Source organism: Odontesthes bonariensis, chromosome 11 (genome assembly GCF_027942865.1).
Source record: "Odontesthes bonariensis isolate fOdoBon6 chromosome 11, fOdoBon6.hap1, whole genome shotgun sequence".
Lineage (NCBI taxonomy): Eukaryota > Metazoa > Chordata > Actinopteri > Atheriniformes > Atherinopsidae > Odontesthes > Odontesthes bonariensis.
This window is the reverse complement of record NC_134516.1, coordinates 17,636,617-17,656,268: the sequence shown is the minus strand read 5'-3', so window position 1 is coordinate 17,656,268 and position 19,652 is coordinate 17,636,617. Positions and strand designations below refer to the sequence as shown.

At 39.8% G+C, this 19,652-nt stretch overlaps 1 protein-coding gene across 2 annotated transcripts; it reads left to right on the top strand.

Moving 5' to 3' along the window:
* Positions 1–3,355: 3,355 nt before the first annotated feature.
* On the top strand, positions 3,356–19,139 carry acp2 (acid phosphatase 2, lysosomal). Of its 2 annotated transcripts, none has more exons than XM_075477833.1 (13): positions 3,356–3,526; positions 6,315–6,410; positions 7,295–7,381; positions 7,530–7,590; positions 7,689–7,780; positions 7,870–7,968; positions 8,432–8,521; positions 11,881–11,964; positions 12,045–12,093; positions 12,648–12,736; positions 12,859–12,965; positions 13,097–13,272; positions 14,299–14,428. In XM_075477833.1, exons 1-13 carry the CDS (start codon positions 3,386–3,388, stop codon positions 14,367–14,369), a joined length of 1,242 nt encoding a protein of 413 aa, XP_075333948.1. In that variant the 5' UTR covers positions 3,356–3,385; the 3' UTR covers positions 14,370–14,428. The 2 variants fall into 2 exon arrangements, with proteins under 2 accessions (XP_075333948.1, XP_075333946.1); XM_075477831.1 differs by lacking the exon at positions 14,299–14,428 and adding an exon at positions 18,251–19,139 and having other exon boundaries at positions 3,357–3,526.
* The last annotated feature ends 513 nt before the right edge of the window (positions 19,140–19,652 follow it).

Genomic DNA, 19,652 nt, shown 5'->3' with positions numbered 1-19,652 from the left:
GATCGACTGCAGCATGTGTTTTTAAGCATCAGCAGCCACCTATAATCTGAAGTACGAGCAAAAACATAAACATAAAGGAATTAGTGACACATTGTGTTTGATATAAACAGCCACAGCCAAAAACAAAGCAACAAAGAGATTATAGTTGACATTTAACAAGCAAATATGTACAATCACTTGACAACAATACTGGAGGATTAATTCTGGATGATGTTGTTTACCTACTATATATTATGTTTGTGGTCTTTGAATGTAGTGTGCATGCACGTTGACCTGATTAACTGACCATCAGTCAGTGTGAGCAGCTCTATAAAAGCAGAAGTTCTGTCAGTTTGCTGCTCTGCAGCGTTCAGGTTTGTGTTAACACAATGCCAAGGAGGAAAGACATCAGCAGCTGTTGCTGCCCATCGATTTTGGAAGGGTTATAAGGCCATTTCCAAACTATCTGGAGTCCATCATTAACAGAGACAAAGATTATTCACAAGTGGAAAACATTCAGGACAGCTGTCAATCTCCCCAGGAGTGGACGTCCCAGCAAGGTCACCCCAAGGTCAGAAACCCAAGAGCTACATCTCAGACTCTGCAGGCCTCAGTTAGCATGTTAAAGGTTAAAGTTCATGACAGCACAGTTAGAAACAGACTGAACAAGTATGGCTTGTTTGGATGGGCTGCAGGAGAAAGCCTCTTCTCTCTAAAAAGAACATGGCAGCACAGCTTAATAACAATAATAGTAATACATAAGTTTTATATAGCGCTTTTCCAAATGCTCAAAGACGCTTTACATAAGGAACAAACAGAAAGCAGAGACAAAAACAAGACATTATAAACAAAAAGACAAGAGAAAAACACTGTTACAGACTTTCGGCACATAGGGTGGGGGACAGAGGAACATTTTATCAGGTGTTGTAGGTGATTTTGAACAGGTGGGTTTTGAGCTGGCTTTTGAATGAGGGGAGTGTATCGGAGTTCCGGATGGCGGGGGGCAGGGAGTTCCAAAGGGTAGGGGCAGCGATGGAGAACGCTCTGTCCCCAAGGCTGCGGTACTTGGTCTTGGTGATGCTTAGGTTTGCAAAGCTGCATCTGAACAAACCACCAGACTTCTGGAACAATGTCCTTTGGACAGAGCAGACCAAAGGGGAGATGTTTGCTCATAATGCACAGCAGCACGTTTGGAGGAAACCAAACACAGCATATCAGCACAAACACCTCACACCAGCTGTCAAGCACGGTGGTGGAGGGCTGATGATCTGGGCTGGTTCTGCAGCCACAGGACCTGGGCACCTTGTGTTTAACTTTAAACACATCTGTGCCTGAATCTTTCTTAAAGAGAGCATGACCCGGTGCCGCATGGAGGCAGACAGTAAAGATCTCTGTTTACCACTAATTATAAACCATACTTTGATTCTATTAGTTGTTTAAAAGACCTATCACGAATGTCCAGTATAAAATCTTCAAGTGGTATGCTTGCAAATTCAATTCACAGCAAGAAAAAAGCAGCAGTCCAAGTCTCACAGCTGGTTGGACTGAATGATACAAATAACAACACTGACCTCTAGTGGCAGAGAAGAAGAACTTCAAGGCAAAAATTAGTGAGAGTCGAGCTGTACCAAAGTACGAACAGTATATAATGACGACTGTACATGGCATAAACTAGATAAGGAAAAACTACATACGACTGTCAGTATTCAAATGGTCTTTCTTCGTCTTACATAAACTGTACTTTTCTGCTGTACTGGGAGAATTTGGGTAATCTGACAGTTAAACCCAAGTGTAGTTATTTATAAAATAATCAAGTAACTAGAACTTTCATGATAGGTTAAGCATGGATGTCATGTGGCTAGAAATGCATGACCTCATGGGCCCGATGTTACAGGAATGTTTAGGGCGCTTGTCAATTACAAAGTTCACATGGGAATTGACTGACAAGGTTAGAGACCAGATTTAACCAGATCAATGTGAAGAATGTAAATCTCTCGTCAACAAGACAGTGTTCCTGATTGTTGTGAGGTTATGTTTGTAGTCTTTCAATCTTGTCTTGGTCTTAAATCTTCAAACAGTTTCTGTTGTCCGCTCTTATTGCATATGACTGTGGATGTGGGACAGCATGGGACAGTTATTGAAGGTCTTTCAATGATGGAACTGTGTATTTTCAGAGTTGTGAAACTGTACAGATCTACATGGAAACTCAAGGTTTATAAGTTTGATGCTGTTTCATGTTCTAAACAACACAAAAAATGGGCCTAATGCAACAAGTCAAACTGAACAACCAAATTACTAAGTTGTTTGATAGTTGCTGCTTGTATTTTACTTAATTTCCAAAATATATTATACATTTTTACTAATATGCTTTACATGAATTAACATTTTTTATTGTGACCCAAACCACTTTATCAAATCAAGGCATAACGTTGACTTTTGGTACAAAGAACCTTGTTAAAATATATATAATCACATATAAAAGTGTACTGTCTATTAAATATATGAGAAGCATGCTCATTTCAAGGTTACTTGGCTTATTAGTGGCATTTTTACAGTAAATTATATTATACTTAAGTAAAACACAGTAAGTAAACTTTATTTTACTAATCAAGTGTGTAAATTGGTGAATACACAGCTGGCATACTTGAAGCTGTTCCACACAAAAGAACAATAAATGCACAAATTCTGCCTTTCTACTAATTTTCTAATTTAATTGCAAATAAAATATACTCAGTCCAAAACTAGTGGTTTCAAAGTAGTTCAAGTTATCTAATAGTATTGCATGTTTACATAATATATATATGTGTGTGTCTGTATACAGATTTTTTTCCTAATTTCTCACTCAATCCCCATTCTTAATCTTTAACGGTTTATTTATTCTGTGGCACCCAATCATTATAGGTTATTGACATTTAAATGAGATAGAAAAGTGTCATCCCAGGGTCGGCCTCTTTAAATCAAATTAAAATACATCACATAAAACTGCTTGTTTAGCTTTATCGTTAATATTTCACCCGTACATCGACAACATAATTACGTTTTTAAAGAAAAAAAATCCCTCAATTGAACTTTACAGTCGTTGCGTTGACAACAAGCTCGGGCACTGATTGGTTGTTCACTCACTTCTGTTTTTAACCGTTCCAACCGTGCCCATAAAAATAAAATGTTGGACTGGACAAGCAACGTCTGCTGTTTTCATCAGGAAAGAGTCCACATGAGGGTGAAAACGTAAAATACGGTGAAAAAATATTTTTGAATTAAATGGAAACAGCACATCTCCCTTACTTATTTGTTGCTGCTTTTGTTCTACTATGACATCATATTTTATTTTTTCACTTCCGGTCTTATTCAGGCTTGGTTAGTATTTAGCAATGGCCGGCTTGACTGCCGAAGTAAAAGGAACCCTATGAAGCCCTTCTTTGCTCTGTCAGAGCCGTCCAGTCACACAGACAGCAATATGGTGACCGCCGCGGTGCTTTTTCTTTTCACGGTGGTCTCTGTGTGTGGACAAGTTTCTGCTGAAAAAAAACTAGTATACGTGACCGTGGTGAGTAACTTCCATTTCCGTTTTAACGGTTCGGAAGCTGCGTTTTTTCTGAGCAGCGAATCCCTGGTTCACCAAAACTGTATGTAAAATATCGGGAAGTGTTGTGTTTATCTTTACTTCTGTGTAAAAATGCTTATTTATCTGATACGAGTTAAGCCTGTCGGAGTTTTTTAAGTGTTGTGGTCAATTCGGCACAAAAATAATACATTTCAGTGGTAGTTATTTTTAAAATTATAGCGTTTTTGTGTTTGGTTCACTTAGCTAGCTAGCATCAATAAGTCACTAGTTAAACTGCAAATTTTGATAATGGTAAAGTAACAGGTTTCAGCATTGAACAAATAATACCGTTCATGTTTTGAATTTTTCAACGTCATTTTGAATTTCCCCCATTGGGGGATACATAAAGTATTTTTCTATTCTATTTTTCTTCTTCTTCTATGTGGTTTATATCTAATGCTATGGGGTTTGCTGAATCCACACCTGTAATTGCTATGTGATCAAAACTCCATCAGCAACCCGAAACTTGAAAAATGTTCAAATATTTGTGGTTTGGTTGCCAGTGCTGCATTACCTGTCTGACCTGGCCACTTCAAACAGGTTTTAAAGGAATCACTTTGTAAACGTTGTTAAGAGAGCTGACCTGGAACCAGCAACAAGTTATTATCATGACAGGAACAAAGGAATATACAATGGCATTTTTGTTGCCTTGTGGGTGGTTTGAGGGTTTCTTTTCTTCTTAGTCTAATATAACTTGAAAGCAAGACTTCAAGCTTTTGTGTTTATTACCTTTGCATGTCACTGGTCGGTGAATTTTGTCTGCCTCGTTACTTTCTATGCAAAATAACGAGACATATGCAAAATAGTGTTATCTAAAACACAGCCAAAGACCTCATTGAACAGGTCAAAATGTTTTCATTTTATGCCAGTCTACTTTGGGATCCATTTCTGACCCTCTATTTATCCAACTTAAGAGCCAATGATTCTATCAGGGACGTGAGAATTGAAATAGCTTTAAGCGCTGTCATGTTTTTTCAGTGTTAAAGCATCTTGTGCATCTCAGTGTTAAGATATGACACTTAGAGGTAGCCTGGGTTAACCGGTCAACATTGATTTCCTACTATGACAGTTGCTTTTTTGGCTGTTACAGAAACTGCTGTTCAGCTCGCTTAATGCCACACGATCTTCTTACTGCACTCATTCTTAGAAACGGTTACCTAGTTTCCTGCTAGAGATCTGGGAATGGCTCCTGGAGGGGACAAGAGTAGGTCTTGGTAAAGGATAATCCATCCTACAAATAGAGTTTACAAACTTTTTGGCTGTTATGGATGCATCAGTCATGCATTTGTGATTTCAATATGCATGTAAAAACCAAAAAGTTACACGTCTCTTTAGTGGCTTGAAAAGAGGAAATTGAAAGTGTTTTATGTGAGCTAGAAACTGTGGGCAGCAGTAACAAAACCTAATTGACTGGATTCTGCTACAGCAGTTTACCTATATCAGTGTTGTAGTTTTCAAATCAACTCAAAACAAGCAGTTTTGCATAAAAAAATCCCAGTAAAATGTCAATATTAGTAATGTTTAGAGATGTGTTATGATGATTGACATAAACAAACTGGTTTTACTGTTTATTTGCAGCTCTTTTTAAGAATCTGGTGCTAAAAGCTGTTCATCCCAATGGCTTGTGAATGATTTTAGCGTTTGACAAAGATCTATACCGTCAGCTGACTGAATGTTATAACCGTTACTCGCACAGATACAAGCAGCACAAAGGTTTTAGGTGGTGTGAATTTTAGGTGCTGTTTACACATACCCGGGTATTTTGATAAACGCATATTTTCTAACCTTCGTTTGCAAAAAAAACTTGGTGCACACAGCCCCGTTTTAAAAAAAAAAAAAACACGTCTACGTTGATCAGCATAAATATGCTATCAGGAGCTGTTAAATTACGCCAAGCCTGACGGTGGCAGTGTTAGAACAATGAGAATTCCACACAAGCCAATCAGAAGCCTAATAGAGAACCGCTGACAGGAAGAACGTCCGGATCCTTTTCAAGAAGAAAATATGGCGCCAGGCTCATGTGTGTGGACTGATAGCGAGACTGAGCTACTTTTACACGTTGCGCTGGACTATAAAACTGCTAAAGCCGTGAAAAATGTCTTTGTTGTTCAATACATTGTATGACTGTAATTTTCAAAATCACACAAGCGAGTATAGCTCTTAACAACAGAAATGCTGCTAGTACCTCCATGCTTGCCAGATAAACAATGGACGGAGAGAATGGCGTTTTCACGCTAGCATCCTGCCAACATGGCGGATAGGGGCGGGGCTCTGTACTATGACGACAACTCCTCATTCCATTCCCAAAACTCCCTTTTTGTCTCTTTCAACCAGTTTACACACAAACGCTAAACGGAGTTTTTAAAAAATCTCCACTTTTGCCGGAGTTTTTTTTTAGCTTCGTTTTCGGAGGAAAAAACTCCGTTTGTGTATAAACGAAAGGCACAAACGAAGGGAAAGGTCTTCGTTTGTCAAAATACCCGGGTATGTGTAAACAGCACCTAAGTTGAGCTGCACTGTGTTTGCAGATGTTGCATGCATAAGGCGGTGTCTTTATTTAGTGAAAGGTTTAACTAACTTTCAGCTTGCAGATATCCAACATTGTGAGTCTTGTCAGCATTTTTTATGCAGCAATAATGGAAGTTTTCATGTTGAAATCTCCCTCGAAAAGGGACTTTTGTGTCATCATCAGTTACATGCCACCTGACACATCTTCTCTCCTTATTTTCAGCTGTTTCGGCACGGTGACAGATCACCAGTCAAAGCCTATCCTACCGACCCCTACCAGGAGAGTGACTGGCCACAAGGCTTTGGACAGCTATCACAGGTACAAGGAGTGTTTAACAATGAACCATTCTGTTTCGGTAAAAATGTCCTAACGCACCAGTCCATGAAAGACCTAAAGTAAATTAAGAGATATTTTAGAACGTTAAGTTTGAGTTCATTTTGGAAACTGCTGAAGGTGACTGGAGTTGTGAGCTATAAGCTGGAAAACACAATGAGATAACAGGCTGATGCTTTAAAGCTTTTAAATTAACCTTAAAAGTAATTGATTAAAATGAATTGTTGAGTTCGTCCAACTAAAAACAGGACTTCGAAGATGTGTTAACATGTTAGTGCTGCTGAAATCAGACAACATTGGAATAACGCATCCAGAGGAAGTGGTTGGGCAATGAATCGCTGAGTCATGTACACGTCAACTGGATTAAAATGGCTCTAAAATCCCATCTTTTTGTAAAAAAGTGTTTATTGATGCAGCTGAATACCCAATAAAGCTGCTCTCATGTATATAGTTTCACTAAACTGTACCTGCAGATCTGTCCGGACTGCGTGTCTTCTCGTGGTCCCTGAAAACATTTTCTACACCGTCGCTCTACTCTAATAAAATCTTGATTTATTATTATTTTTTTAAATATAAACTGCAGCATTATCTAACAAAATCCCTATCCAGGTGAATTAAAGACAACACCAGTGCATTGAATTTTCATCGGTTCATACAGCGCAGGCAGAGTAGCTGCACAGTCCCACCCAGCAGGCTGGTTCTTCCAGTCTTTTTTTTGTCTGAACTCGTCTTTCTGCGCCTCTGCAGAAATCCTCAGCTGCATCACTGATGGATGGTTTCGCTTGTGATATTATTTGTAACCCATAAGTGCATCTTATGGACATGTTAACAGGGGTAAAACTTATTTTCTATCATAAATCTACTGCTAGGAGGGGATGAGGCAGCACTTCCAGCTGGGCCAGTTTCTTAGGACTCGATACAAGAACTTCCTCAATGAATCCTACAACCGGCACGAGGTACGGGGTGGACGCTCCATCACGTGAAACATCTGTTTAATCAGAGGAACCCTTTTCTGTATTGGTGCATTATACTAGTTAACCACAGTGGTACGTTTTTGATGATAAAACATGTTCGGATCTGTTTTTTCCAACTTCCCGTTGCCAGATCTTCGTTCGCAGCACAGACTATGATCGCACCCTGATGAGTGCTGAGGCCAACCTAGCAGGTCAGAGCATGAGACACCCCTTCTTATCTCCCTTTTCTTTGAGAACTCCCTTTTCCTCCTCACCCTGATAGTCTGTGCTGTCCGTCACCATCATCCAGGTCTCTACCCCCCCAGTGGTCAGCAGGTGTTCAGACCAGGCTTCAAGTGGCAGCCCATACCCGTCCACACGGTGCCGGGGAGCGAGGAGAGGGTTGGTAGAAAATGGAAATGATTGGATCAGCTGATTTAGCCCAACCTATTGTCATCCTTTTAATTGTATTTCTTAAATTTTTTTTTTAGCTTCTCTCATATCCTTTGGGAGACTGTCCTCGCTACAAACAGCTGATGAATGAAACTGAACACACAGAGGAATTCATTAACGTTACCAAAACATACCAGGTGCAGCTTCCCATCTCGTCTCCTTTTCTTTATTCTTACGCTCCGGGCCGCGTCCACACTGTGTCTGTTCAATATTTCTTGGAAATCTTTGGGGATCATCTGATGTTAGGAAGAGTTTAGAATAGTTTTCCTAAATTAAAGAAGAAAAAAATCTGATCTTTTCTGTTCCAAAAATAGAAAAGATTTTCCAAAAAATAATGTTTTCTGAGGTTGATATGCAATCTGAGTTCCAAAAATAGTTTGAAACGATGTGTAAATGTAAATAAAAACAGAACGCAGGGACATTTTGCACAACTTATTTGGAATTGGGGTCGTATTGTACCGTACGGGATAACTCAAAATTACAGAAAAAAGTCCAATACTCTGATATGAAAGTCACAAATCCTTGCTTTTCATGAGTGTGTGCATCTGTAGAATAAATATTCCTCATTTCATTGTGTTTCTGTTTGTATTTCTTCTTCAGGACATCATAGAGCTGGTGAGGAATAAAACGGGACTGGAAAAGACGACTGTGGAGTCGGTTTGGAGTGTGTATGACACGCTGTTCTGTGAGGTCAGAATGCACTCAAACACACACTCCTATCCGTGTTTTTGTATCGGCAACAACAACATGGCATTTAGAGAAGCCCCTGGTTCTTATTCATATGGAGGTTATTCAGACATGAGTGACTATTCGAGGGCTCCGATGAATAAATGAACCAGAAACATTTTCTACAACTACAAAAATATTCTGTTAATCGAGACAATCCAACGGCTGTGTAGCTAATGAAGCTATCTTTAGACTAACTGATCGAATCTCATGTGTTCTGGCTGTGATTCTGCTGATTTTTATCAGGTTTTAAAGAACTCTTCTAGCAAATAAGCTGATTCAGGAGCAGCGCCGTGCAACAGCCAGCTGTTTCTTTGGCCTAATAGTTATTAAATACTTTGGGCTGAGCGGCGTTTGGGTCCATTTTTATTGCAATGCAGAGTTCAGAGAACTCAAAAAGCCTTTAGAGAGCGCAATGAAAAGAGAAAACAATTGTGCAAAAGTTTGGACACCTCAGTAAGTTTCTCAGATGACTTTTATGCAGTTCTGTGCTGCTTTGAGTTAAGAACTGGTTTGGTTTTCCACAGCCAGGGAGCCAGCACACAGCCATGTCATTATGTCACGTTAAACACTTCTTTTAACACATGTTTGACCCTCCCCGGTGTATTCTGAGTTTCTATAGAAAACCACTCAGTTTATCTGCACAAAAACAACAACCGGTCAGAGTTTGTCAGTTTTCCAAGCAAACAGATCTTTTGATTCCCCCAACATAGTTTAATAATGCTGTTTTTGAGGGGCCTCAAAAGCCAAACGGGTCTTTCTGAACAATGAGGGGACTCACACACGCTATTTCCAGTGAGATCTGATAATATTATAACATCCGATTCTTTAAAGTTCTGCTCTCTTCACGGGACACGAGGAGACACAGCTGAAGCTTTGTATAGAGCTCTATTCAAAGGCCTGGTGTGAATAAACATCACATGCATTCATAAAGGATCGTATCCAGCGCTAGACAAACATCATCCCAACAGTTATGTAAAAATTAATCGCATTGGTTTTCTTATAGATGAGGGTTAGTTCTGACTAACTCACTGAATAATGCTGCTCACACCTCTAAATGACTTCTTTTTCTTCTCATCCTGCTCAAAATACCGTGTGTTAGCTAACAGATATTAGCTTACTGCCATATATGTTGGTGCAGAGCAGAGGTGGGTAGAGTAGCCAAAATTTTACTCAAGTAAAAGTACTGTTACTTCAGAATAATATGACTCAAGTAAAAGTAAAAAGTAGTCATCCAAATAATTACTTTAAGAGTAAAAAAGTGCTTGGTGAAAAAACTACTCAAGTACTGAGTAACTGTTGAGTAACGTCTGATTTATTTGTTAACACAAGAATTCATCAGACAGACAAAAATACTAAATAATCATCTTTAGGCAAATTAGAGTTCATCCAACTGATAAAATAAATTACAATTAATTAATTACAAAATAGCTTAAATTAAAAATAATCCAGGTAAATTCAAGTACTTCAATAAAAAATAAAAGAGACTTAGGAAATGTTTAAAACATATGTAACCTAAAAAACAAACATTCACCTATCCATGGGGGGGAAATGAATTCAGGAAACTTAGCGCTACATGTTTCCTCAAGTTAGATGTTGAGTTTCTGCTGAAATGTCCGTTTGTTTTGGTTGACACAGAAGACACATAATGTAGCTGCTGTTTCTCACTCTTTGTAAGGTAAACATGCTTTCAGTATGAGGCCTCGTCTGTGTCTGCATTTCCCACCGTTGATTCTGACATTTTTCATCTGTTTCTTTGTTTGCTACGACTGTAAACTGTAAAGCTAACCCGTCCCACCGCTGAGATTGAGTATGGTCACGTGACCAAACTGCACGGTTACGTCTGATTGGTGAAACACAGTCAGATGGTAGAGCCTTTGGCGGAAGTCTCTCTCTGTCAGAATAAAACATAATAATAAAAATAATGAGGCGTAGAATACCAAAGAGGTAAGAAGAAAAGTAACGAGCTCATTGTAGCCTAATGTAGCGGAGTAAGAGGACAGTTTCTTTTGTACAAATCTACTCAAGTAAAAGTAAAAGGTAGAGAGATTTAAAACTACTCCGAGAAGTATAATTTTTTCAAAAACTTACTCAAGTAAATGTAACTCTTTACTATCCACTTACATGCACATAAACAGCATAATGAACACCTGACGATGTTATTAAATGCAAACACAGTATAAAGTTCAGACGAGACTCCTGATAATAAGTGGTAGTTTGTACCGTCTGTGAAAACAACATTCAAAGTTCGACGTTCGTGCAAACTGGTGGTGGAGCAGGATTGATTATGAAGGAGAAGCAGGTCTGATCACAGAATCAGAATGCCTTTATTGTCATTATACATGGTACAACGAAATTTAAAGCCACCAAAAACGGTGCAAAGAGAGTGCAAATATATAAGTATTGTAAAAAAGGGAAGGGTGTAAGATGCACAGAAAACACTAAATCAGAGCAATAAAACTTTAATATCTTAGCGTTTCACAGTGGTTACATTAAGAAAAAACATAAAAATGCACAATATTTCAGTAATTAGCCCAACTGCTGCTTCAACTGATCAGAGCAGCAGCTCCAACGCTCTGATGCGGGATGTCACACTTTAATTCGCCCCATAAATCACACTTCAGTGGAAAAACAAACGACCTGTGGCTGAAATAATATTTAAGCTTCCTGGATAATAATCATTTCTGCTTGAAATGCACCTTAAATGACTGATTTTCAGCTGATGAAGTGAAAACAGAACTTGTTGGACAGGGATCTCTTGAATGAAGATCATATGTCTGGAAGGAAAGGATTCTGTTAACAAGCGTCACATGTCTGTAAAGGGGCTGAAGAGGAAAAGAGGGCGGCTTCTATAACAGGACAATGATCCCAAATGCACGTCACTGCCACAGCGGACTTCCTCAGAAGGCTCTGGCTCAGGTTCCCGAGCGACTCAAGAAAAACCAGTTCAAGAATCTCACAAAACAGGAAGCCTTTTGAGTAAATAATGTGTGATAATCCCCCAAAAAACAAGAAGTGAAAGAGAGCAGAGGACACTTTTCACTCAGGAAGACATGAGTCATGTTTAACTTTGTGCCTTTTCGGTTATGGGTCGTGTTCTACTCAAAGAGACTGAAACTCTGACCAGGGGTGTCCAAACTTTAGCATGCCGCCATGCTGCTGGGTCACGGAGTGCATTCACCCAAGAATGAAGCAACAATGTGTGAAGTGGCAGCAGAAGCCAGGACAGATTCTGCTGAACTGACACATGCACAGAGAAAGTGGGTCGACCTGTTGGATCTTTGTGGGTTTTAAACATCGAACTGTGTTTGTTGCGTTTTCAGTCCCGCCACAACAAGTCGGCTCCTGACTGGGTGACTCCTGGCGTCATGGAGAAGCTCAGGATGCTCAAAGACTTCGGGTTTCAGGTAGAAGCTGCCGCAGCATCTTGGCTCTAATCGTACGTTTTGAAATGCAGGGATTAATATCTGATGTTCAATGTGTGCAGATCACGTTTGGAGTCTACAAACGACAAGAGAAGAGTCGGCTACAGGGAGGTGTGTGTGTGGGCAGTGACGTACTCAGAACTTTGTGTTTGTTTCTTCCATGAGATGATAAATGTGACCTTTTATCTACTGGAGAAATTCTTTCTGTGTGTTATGTGTTGGTCCTCTGCTATCTTACTCCACCGTTCAGCACCTCGTTGTGTCCCTCCGTGGGACGTTCTATCCGTGAAGACTTTGTGTTCAGTCTCACTCGGCATGTTTTCTCAAGAATGTGTTTGCTTAAAAAGTCCCAGCCAAGATCTTTGATGTGCAAAGCCTTGCTGATTTCAGAATGAGATGTGTTTTTGTTGGCAGTTACACTTACGTTTGGCTCTTTTCCCATTCCAAAAAAACTTCCCATGATTAGTTTCCCAGATGGAAGAAAGGAGAAAATGGTGCATTATTTTTTGTGTTAAAAATGGAGCTGAGTTCTAGTTGGAGCAAATATTTGGTGTTTATGAGCTTTATCTGAGTTCAAAAGAAATTGATAAAACAGTAAAATATCACCACTCGTCCTTAACTAAATGGTTTAATGAGTAAAATAAAAGACGCCGTTTATCTTTCAGGAATTCTGCTGAATGAAATAGTCAAGAATCTTTCCAAGATGGCCGTCCCAGACTCAACGCAGCACCTTAAGATGATGATGCTCTCAGCGGTGAGCCAGTTAATGTTGATGGATACTACTTTATTTGACCTTTTTTGTTACCTTCAGGGGCTGCGCGGTCATGTGAGCTTCCTCAGAGAGCATGAATATCCTTAAATGTGTCTGTTCTGCAGCACGACACCACCGTAGCTGCTCTTCAGGCCAGCCTGGATGTCTTCAATGGAAAACAGCCACCTTACGCCTCCTGTCACATGTTTGAGCTGCACACGGACGACAACGGGTAGATAGAACTCAATTGGAATAGTTTTTTATGCTTTGTAATGCTCATCCTGTGTTCCATTGCTCTGATATTAACTGTTTAAACAGAGAATGCATTAAAACGGCTGAACCTGCCTCTCTGTGTCCGCCCAGCTCTGCTTCAGTGTCGATGTTCTACCGAAACGACACCTCCGTGGAGCCGTACCCGCTCCAGCTGCCGGGCTGCACCCTTCACTGCCCCCTAGATGAGTTTGTGAGAATTACAAAGCTCTCCATCTCAGAGGACAGGGACAAGGAGTGTCAGCTGCCTTCCCACGGGAGCGATAAAGGTGAGGAACACACGCTGCTGCTGACGCGGAATAAAACCTAAAACCTGGCTGTGTCCAGGCGGTGAATCGGGATTTTAGCCCTATACTGCACGGTGTTGCCATATGGCAACATACCCTTTTTGGAGGGATTTCTGGAAATTTGAAAATAAACGTGGACTCTGATTCGTCTGAAATCCATGGTAGAACCCTTCTACAGCCAATGACAAGCTTTGACAACATCACAGGACATCCCTCTAGCTTTCACAGCCATTCTTTCCCACGCTGGCGATGGCTTCAGTCACTGTCAGAAATGCTCCTGATTTTATGAAGATTATTTCCTGAATGTGACATCATTTCAAAATACAAAAAATATCTGCAAGAAACTGGGGTAAGTTATAGCCTTTTTATGTAATATGTATATAATATCACATATTATTTACTTTTTTATTCAGTAAAATAGGTTTGTTGCCATACGGCAACATTGTGCGGTAATGGAACAACATTTGCTAATACTTATGCAGTGTGGTCTGTTGGGAGAGTTTTGAAACATACATGCTTGAATGCACCTTGCTCATGTATTTTTGCATTTTTATGCATTATTTTGTTTAGAAAATGAACCCAGCAGTTTTTTTATGGGAATGTCAGGATAAGAGAGGCCATAACCAGAGTACAGGTGGCAATTCCTGACCCAGAAAGTGAGGATGAGTTAGGGATGAGCGACGAGGAGTTTCAAGTGCAGGCAGAATTAGGCCTAGCTCACTCAGACGATGAAGAGACAGGTATGTACAGTGTCATGTGTCACTCAGGTATATAGAATATGTGTAATGAAAAAGTTTGTATATTGTATCTTAGCAAAAGTGGTGAGCTGATGTCATGCATTTTATAGCATTCCAAAACAAGGCATACAGTACATTGCAACTATGCACACGAACACGTGCATGGCTACACACACACATAGACGTGTGACACACACACACACACACAGAGGAAGAGGGAGAGAGAGAGTTTGTGCACAAACTAAAAATTTCCATCTGTTTATTCCGGTAGTTGAAGAGCAAGAGGAGGAACCGGTTGCAGTACCCGTTCCCCCCAAGGCAAAAGATCTCAACTGGAATTAAATTTATTTTTGTGAATTTATGAATGAAGTCAGTGATTGATATATGAAACAATAAAAACAGTTTATTTATAAAGAACAGGTCTCTAATCATTCATTAATATTGGGTATATTTGTGAATAATTCACAATGGCTCGTTCCTTTATCGCACAATGTTGCCGTATGGCAACATACCCAAAATAACCCCCCCCCCTAAAACATTTTTTTTCAAAAAAAATATAAAAATGCTCTTTTGAGACCATTTTTAATTAAAAAAAACACTGTAACATTTTTTTCCATGATTGCATCATAATGCGTGCAGTATAGGGGGGCTCTGCGGTTTCAGGGATGCACGGCGTCTGTGAAAATGTATCGGTCCATGTGCACAAACTGCAAATACAACGAGAACAGCATCCACATGGTCTGCACACCCGGCTGAGATCAATAAAATCTGTCTGTGTGCTCGCTCTCATGCATCTGTACCAATTTCTGGAGCTGTGTTGCACAGTTTTCGTCTCTCTTATTGTTACGCCATACTTACGAACACGCCCCAAACATGGCCGTGTACTCACCTGAGTGGTCCGTGTTCAAGTTGACGCCAGTACCTCATTTTTTTTTTTTTTTTTTAAGTGGCCGTTTACCTTTTGACGCTAGAGGCGGACACACGTATTTACAAACCGTGACAAGCGTGCATTCCAGATTGGAACTCTCAGTTGCACATGGCGACATCTTTCAACTTTCGTAAGTTCCCAAAGTAAAATATTTATTACGCTCTATAGTGATTTTGAATATAATGTTCATTGGGTTGCAAAGGGGCGGAAAGTTTCCGGTAAATTTCCATGGGAAGTTAAGCTTGGGAATTTTGGATATATTCCATATTGGAAACTTTCCATGGGAATTATGGGAACTAATGGGAATTTAGGAGAACTAACTGGGAATATAATATGCAAGCATAAATATAAACAGAAGTCATGAGAAAACATCCATACAAAATGTTTAACAGATATTTCAACAGATTTATTTGTAAGTAGAGTAGAACACGTTCTAATTACTTGTTTCATGGATGAACAAAAACAGGAGTGTTGGGTTCAATATTACCCATCCCCTAACCCCACTCATTCAAAAATGCAACCCCCCCCTCCATCCAAAAATCTCCACAAAGTCCCATTCAAAATGTTAAATGTTCCTCCAAAACGTCCCATTAAACATGCAAATCTTCCTTCAAGCAATCCTCTGCATTTTTGCTCAGTCAATAGACTCTTCCTGGGCCTCAGCAACATCCAACTCTGAGTCTTCCTCTTCAGTGTCACTTTCCAGCCTTGTTGAGGATGGCTCTGTGTCAGAGCCTTAGGTTTGGTTTGATATTTGCAATTTAAACATTTAATAAATATATTTCCCCAGAATATCATCAAAACTTACTTCACTTTGTTAAGTCCACAGGCTCAAATGTGTGCCTTCAATAGTCTTTGTGCTTCAGGCTCAAAAGTGTGGTCCAGTCTTATAGAAATCTTCTGTACATGTGATGGAGGCATGCACAGTGCCAGTAGGGGGTGTGGTCTCAATAGGGCTCGGGCACACGCGTTGCATTCTGGGATATGGTCGCCATATTGGAGGCACAATCTCGTAAACAAACCCTGAGGCAAGACGCAGATCAAGGACCAAACAGTGAGAGAAAAGTGAGAGAAAAGCATGTTAAAATCGAAGAAAGGATGTGGGATATACCGGGATACATTACAGAAGGAAGCCAGATATCGGTACATACAGAAGATTGGGGTTTTAAACGGACTGGACCCTTATGAAATACCGAGCAAGGAATGGATTGTCACCCTTTAGGACATAATTGCGTATATAGTATGTGGTGTCAGTGCTTATACTTTGCAACAGTTTCAATTATAATGACACTTTACACTTTTGTCATGTTACTCTACTTGTAAATAAATAATGAAACACACACTTGGCTGTATCTCAAAGCATATTTATTTCAGACGACTTCAACTTTGCACAACACTCATGCTCATGGTGGTCAGAGTACAACATACAGACACAATCTTGTCAAAGAATGTTTTGTCTTCACCTTCGCATGGCAAAACTATGTTGATAGGTACTTTTGCTGACAAAAAGGTGTATTGTTTCTGACAGTTCCAATCGCCCTTTCCATGTGAATATGGAGATGGGCAATTTTCCTTGTATTTTCCACATTAAATTAAGATTAAGATCAGATTTATTGTCATGTATACATGCATACACACGAAATTTGTCCTCCGCTTTTAACCCATTGAGACATCCCTTGCTTCCAACTGACAGTGTCCTCTTGTGAAGGCGGGGATCTTTACCTCAGCACACAAAAGTCTGTAACTTACCAGAATGAAAATGCAGAGAACACACTCATCAACACCGGGATTGAGTGGAAAGTTATGCTTGGTCGTCTTACAGCAGCGATCCATGCTAGTCGACGACGCTTTGTTATCTCCGTGGGTGCGCCTCCAAGCAGGAAACCGGTAAAAAGATAAACCATTTACGATTTCCCCCCCCCATTCCTGTCACGGCTTACGCTATTGCACCCCACGACACAGCAACGTGCGACCATAGTGGCAAAGACAATAAGTAAAATAGATAAACCAACAAAGAAAGTTCCGAGACCAGGCGGGAGTACGTCTGCGCGCAGTGGAAAACAATGTAAACAAAACAGTTCTGAGCCTCCAGTATGGCCGCCGCTCACGTAGTGACGTCACGTGCCCGAGCCCTATAGCCGTGCAGTAAGCAGTGTGCTCTGTGCATGTGATTGAGGAATGGCATCTGTTTGTTTTAGTCAAGATTATGCTAAAATATACTTTCCTCAACTATATTTAAGTTCCCTAGAAGAGCCAAACTTTTTTTTTTTTTTTAAACCAATTTTGAAAATTCCCATAAATTCCAGTTAATTCCCTTAAATTTCCATGGAAAGTTTCCGTCTTTGAAAATTCCGGGAATTTTGCATCAATGTTCATCCATCACAGAAACGGAGGAACCTATCTTGTGTCCATATCTGTCGTTCGAAACCAGAAAAGTAGAGATATTGTTGTTGAGTTTTTGTTTTTTCCCCTGTGTGCTGTTGCTCGAAAAGAACATTTCTGTTTGTCATTTAACCAATTAAGGGTCGACACCTTTGTGTGGCTGTATCATATACGAAAGTATTTAAATTAAATTATCCTATTTTTCAGGAGGGATACCTGACTGGCACCCCAGAATTTGTTGTATTGTTTTCTCTTTTTTTTTTTTTTTTTATTAAATACTTTTGAAAACTGTCACAAACTGTAGCAACGATAATGTAAGGAAATTCAAATTGAGAAGTTTAAATAGTTATTTTGATTTATTATTTATCTTTACAACATTTCAAAATGTTCACATAAAGTCTCAGTCGTCACTTCTTTAAAACCCAGATCTACATGAATAAAGGAGAGTGAACTTAAAAAGTTGGGACGCTGTGCGAGCCCTCTTCTTTTAAGAACATCTGTAAACATCTGGGAACTGAGGAGACCAGCTGCTGGACCTTTGGGAGAGGAAATGTTGTCCCATTCCTGTCTGATGGAAGATTCTGGAGCTTCTTTGTTGTATTTTAAGTGTTTTCAGGTGGTGAAACATCTGGACTGCAGGCAGGTCAGTGCAGATGTTTCAGGTGGTGAAACATCTGGACTGCAGCAGGTCAGTCCAGCAGCTGGACTCTGTTGGAACAAATGCAGGATGTGGTTTAACTCTGTCCTGCTGAAATAAGCAAGGCCTTCCCTGAAGAAGGGAGCAGATGTTGCTCTAACACCTGTTTATACCTTTCAGCATTGGAGCCTTTCCAGATGTGCAGGTTTCCAGTTCCATAGCCACTTATGACCCCTCTTACCGTCATATTTTTGTTTTTTCTTTCCCCGTTTTCAGAGGTCATCATCAGCCTGGCCTTGTCCGGCTTTCTGCTTCTCATCCTCATCGCCCTCCTCCTCGGGGTCATTTGCTGGCAGAAGGAGCCAACCAGAAGCAGGGGCTACCATCATGTGATAAACCAGGAAGTCGGGGAGGAATCCTGACAGAGGCACAGACTCCTCTCTCAAAGGTCGACAGACCTCGCTTCCTGGGACAGCAGCGACGACGACGACCTTTGAACTCTTAACGCGGTCGCCTGCAGAGAGTTTTTGGAAATCGATACAGTGAAGTATTGATTTTTAGATGTGCTAATGGTCAGAAAGAAACGCCATTACAGATCCGGTGTGTGGGGGATGCTCGTGTATTTTGTACGTTTGTATATGTTTGTGCTTCCTCTGAAGCCTGATGACCAAGATGCCTTAAATATTTAATTAATGGGGTGTTTCTGTCTCTTGCCGGGTTTCAAACCTTTAATTTCAGCTCCTTCAGGCATGTTAGGGTCATTAATGAAGAGTTTGTTCAAATATGATCATTTTTCAACTTTATAAACACTGGGAAAAAAGTACTTTTGCGTGTTAATCCATGCCTTTTTAGAGACGAGGCAGCTACAAATTGATTTAAAATATAAATCCCATATTAGTCTTTTGAACCATTTGTGATTTAAATGCATTATATTCCATTTCTGAAGGGATAAGATGGAAAAACAGACTGTGGATAAAACTTGAATGTTTCTTTGATCGCACAAGTGGGCTTAAATCAGGAACAACCGGGCTCTTTTAAGTCAGGATCCAGACTTGTTTAACAACTTACTTTTCCTAAATTTTCATTTTTTTCTTCAAAACGATTGATCTGACTTCAAGAATGTCTACTTACTTTCCTTTGTGTCAAAATAAATGATAAATCATGAGTTTCGTCTAAGGAAAAAGTGATAGAAAAGTGATGACTTTGTGCATTTAGATTGCTGTTTAAAGCTTAAATGTGATGTGCAGTGGCATTCAAACTCAGTCAAAGTGTCCTCCTGTGAAACGTTTGAGTGGAATATGAACTGATACTCAATAGGCATTTTCAATACTTTAAGAAAGATTTGTCCTTTTTTCTACAGAATAAAAGGAAGCAGATGGAGGGTAGCTGACTCCTTAGTTTGTAATTAATTAGGAAGTCGAACGGAAGACTATAAATTCATCTTAATTTATTATGGGGCTTTTCACACGTTTAATGTGCCTGATTGAAGAAAAAATATAATTATTATGAAGAAATAAGAGTAAAAGATGACCAAAAGTCATGAAAATCATTTGCCCTAGCACTGAAATATTAACACAAACCAATAAAAGCGAGTCAAAATACAAACATGAGGATTAAGATGATCATGAATTAAGTAAAGATCTGAACTGGGAGCTGGTCCCAAAGGAGATAAACCTGG

Bases quoted from the DNA above. Each gene is read 5' to 3' on its own strand.
- acp2 (XM_075477831.1), top strand. From the start codon at position 3,386: ATGAAGCCCTTCTTTGCTCTGTCAGAGCCGTCCAGTCACACAGACAGC. The intron at 3,527-6,314 runs GTGAGTAACTTC...CCTTATTTTCAG, and splicing joins AACTAGTATACGTGACCGTG to CTGTTTCGGCACGGTGACAG. The intron at 7,591-7,688 runs GTCAGAGCATGA...ACCATCATCCAG, and splicing joins TGCTGAGGCCAACCTAGCAG to GTCTCTACCCCCCCAGTGGT.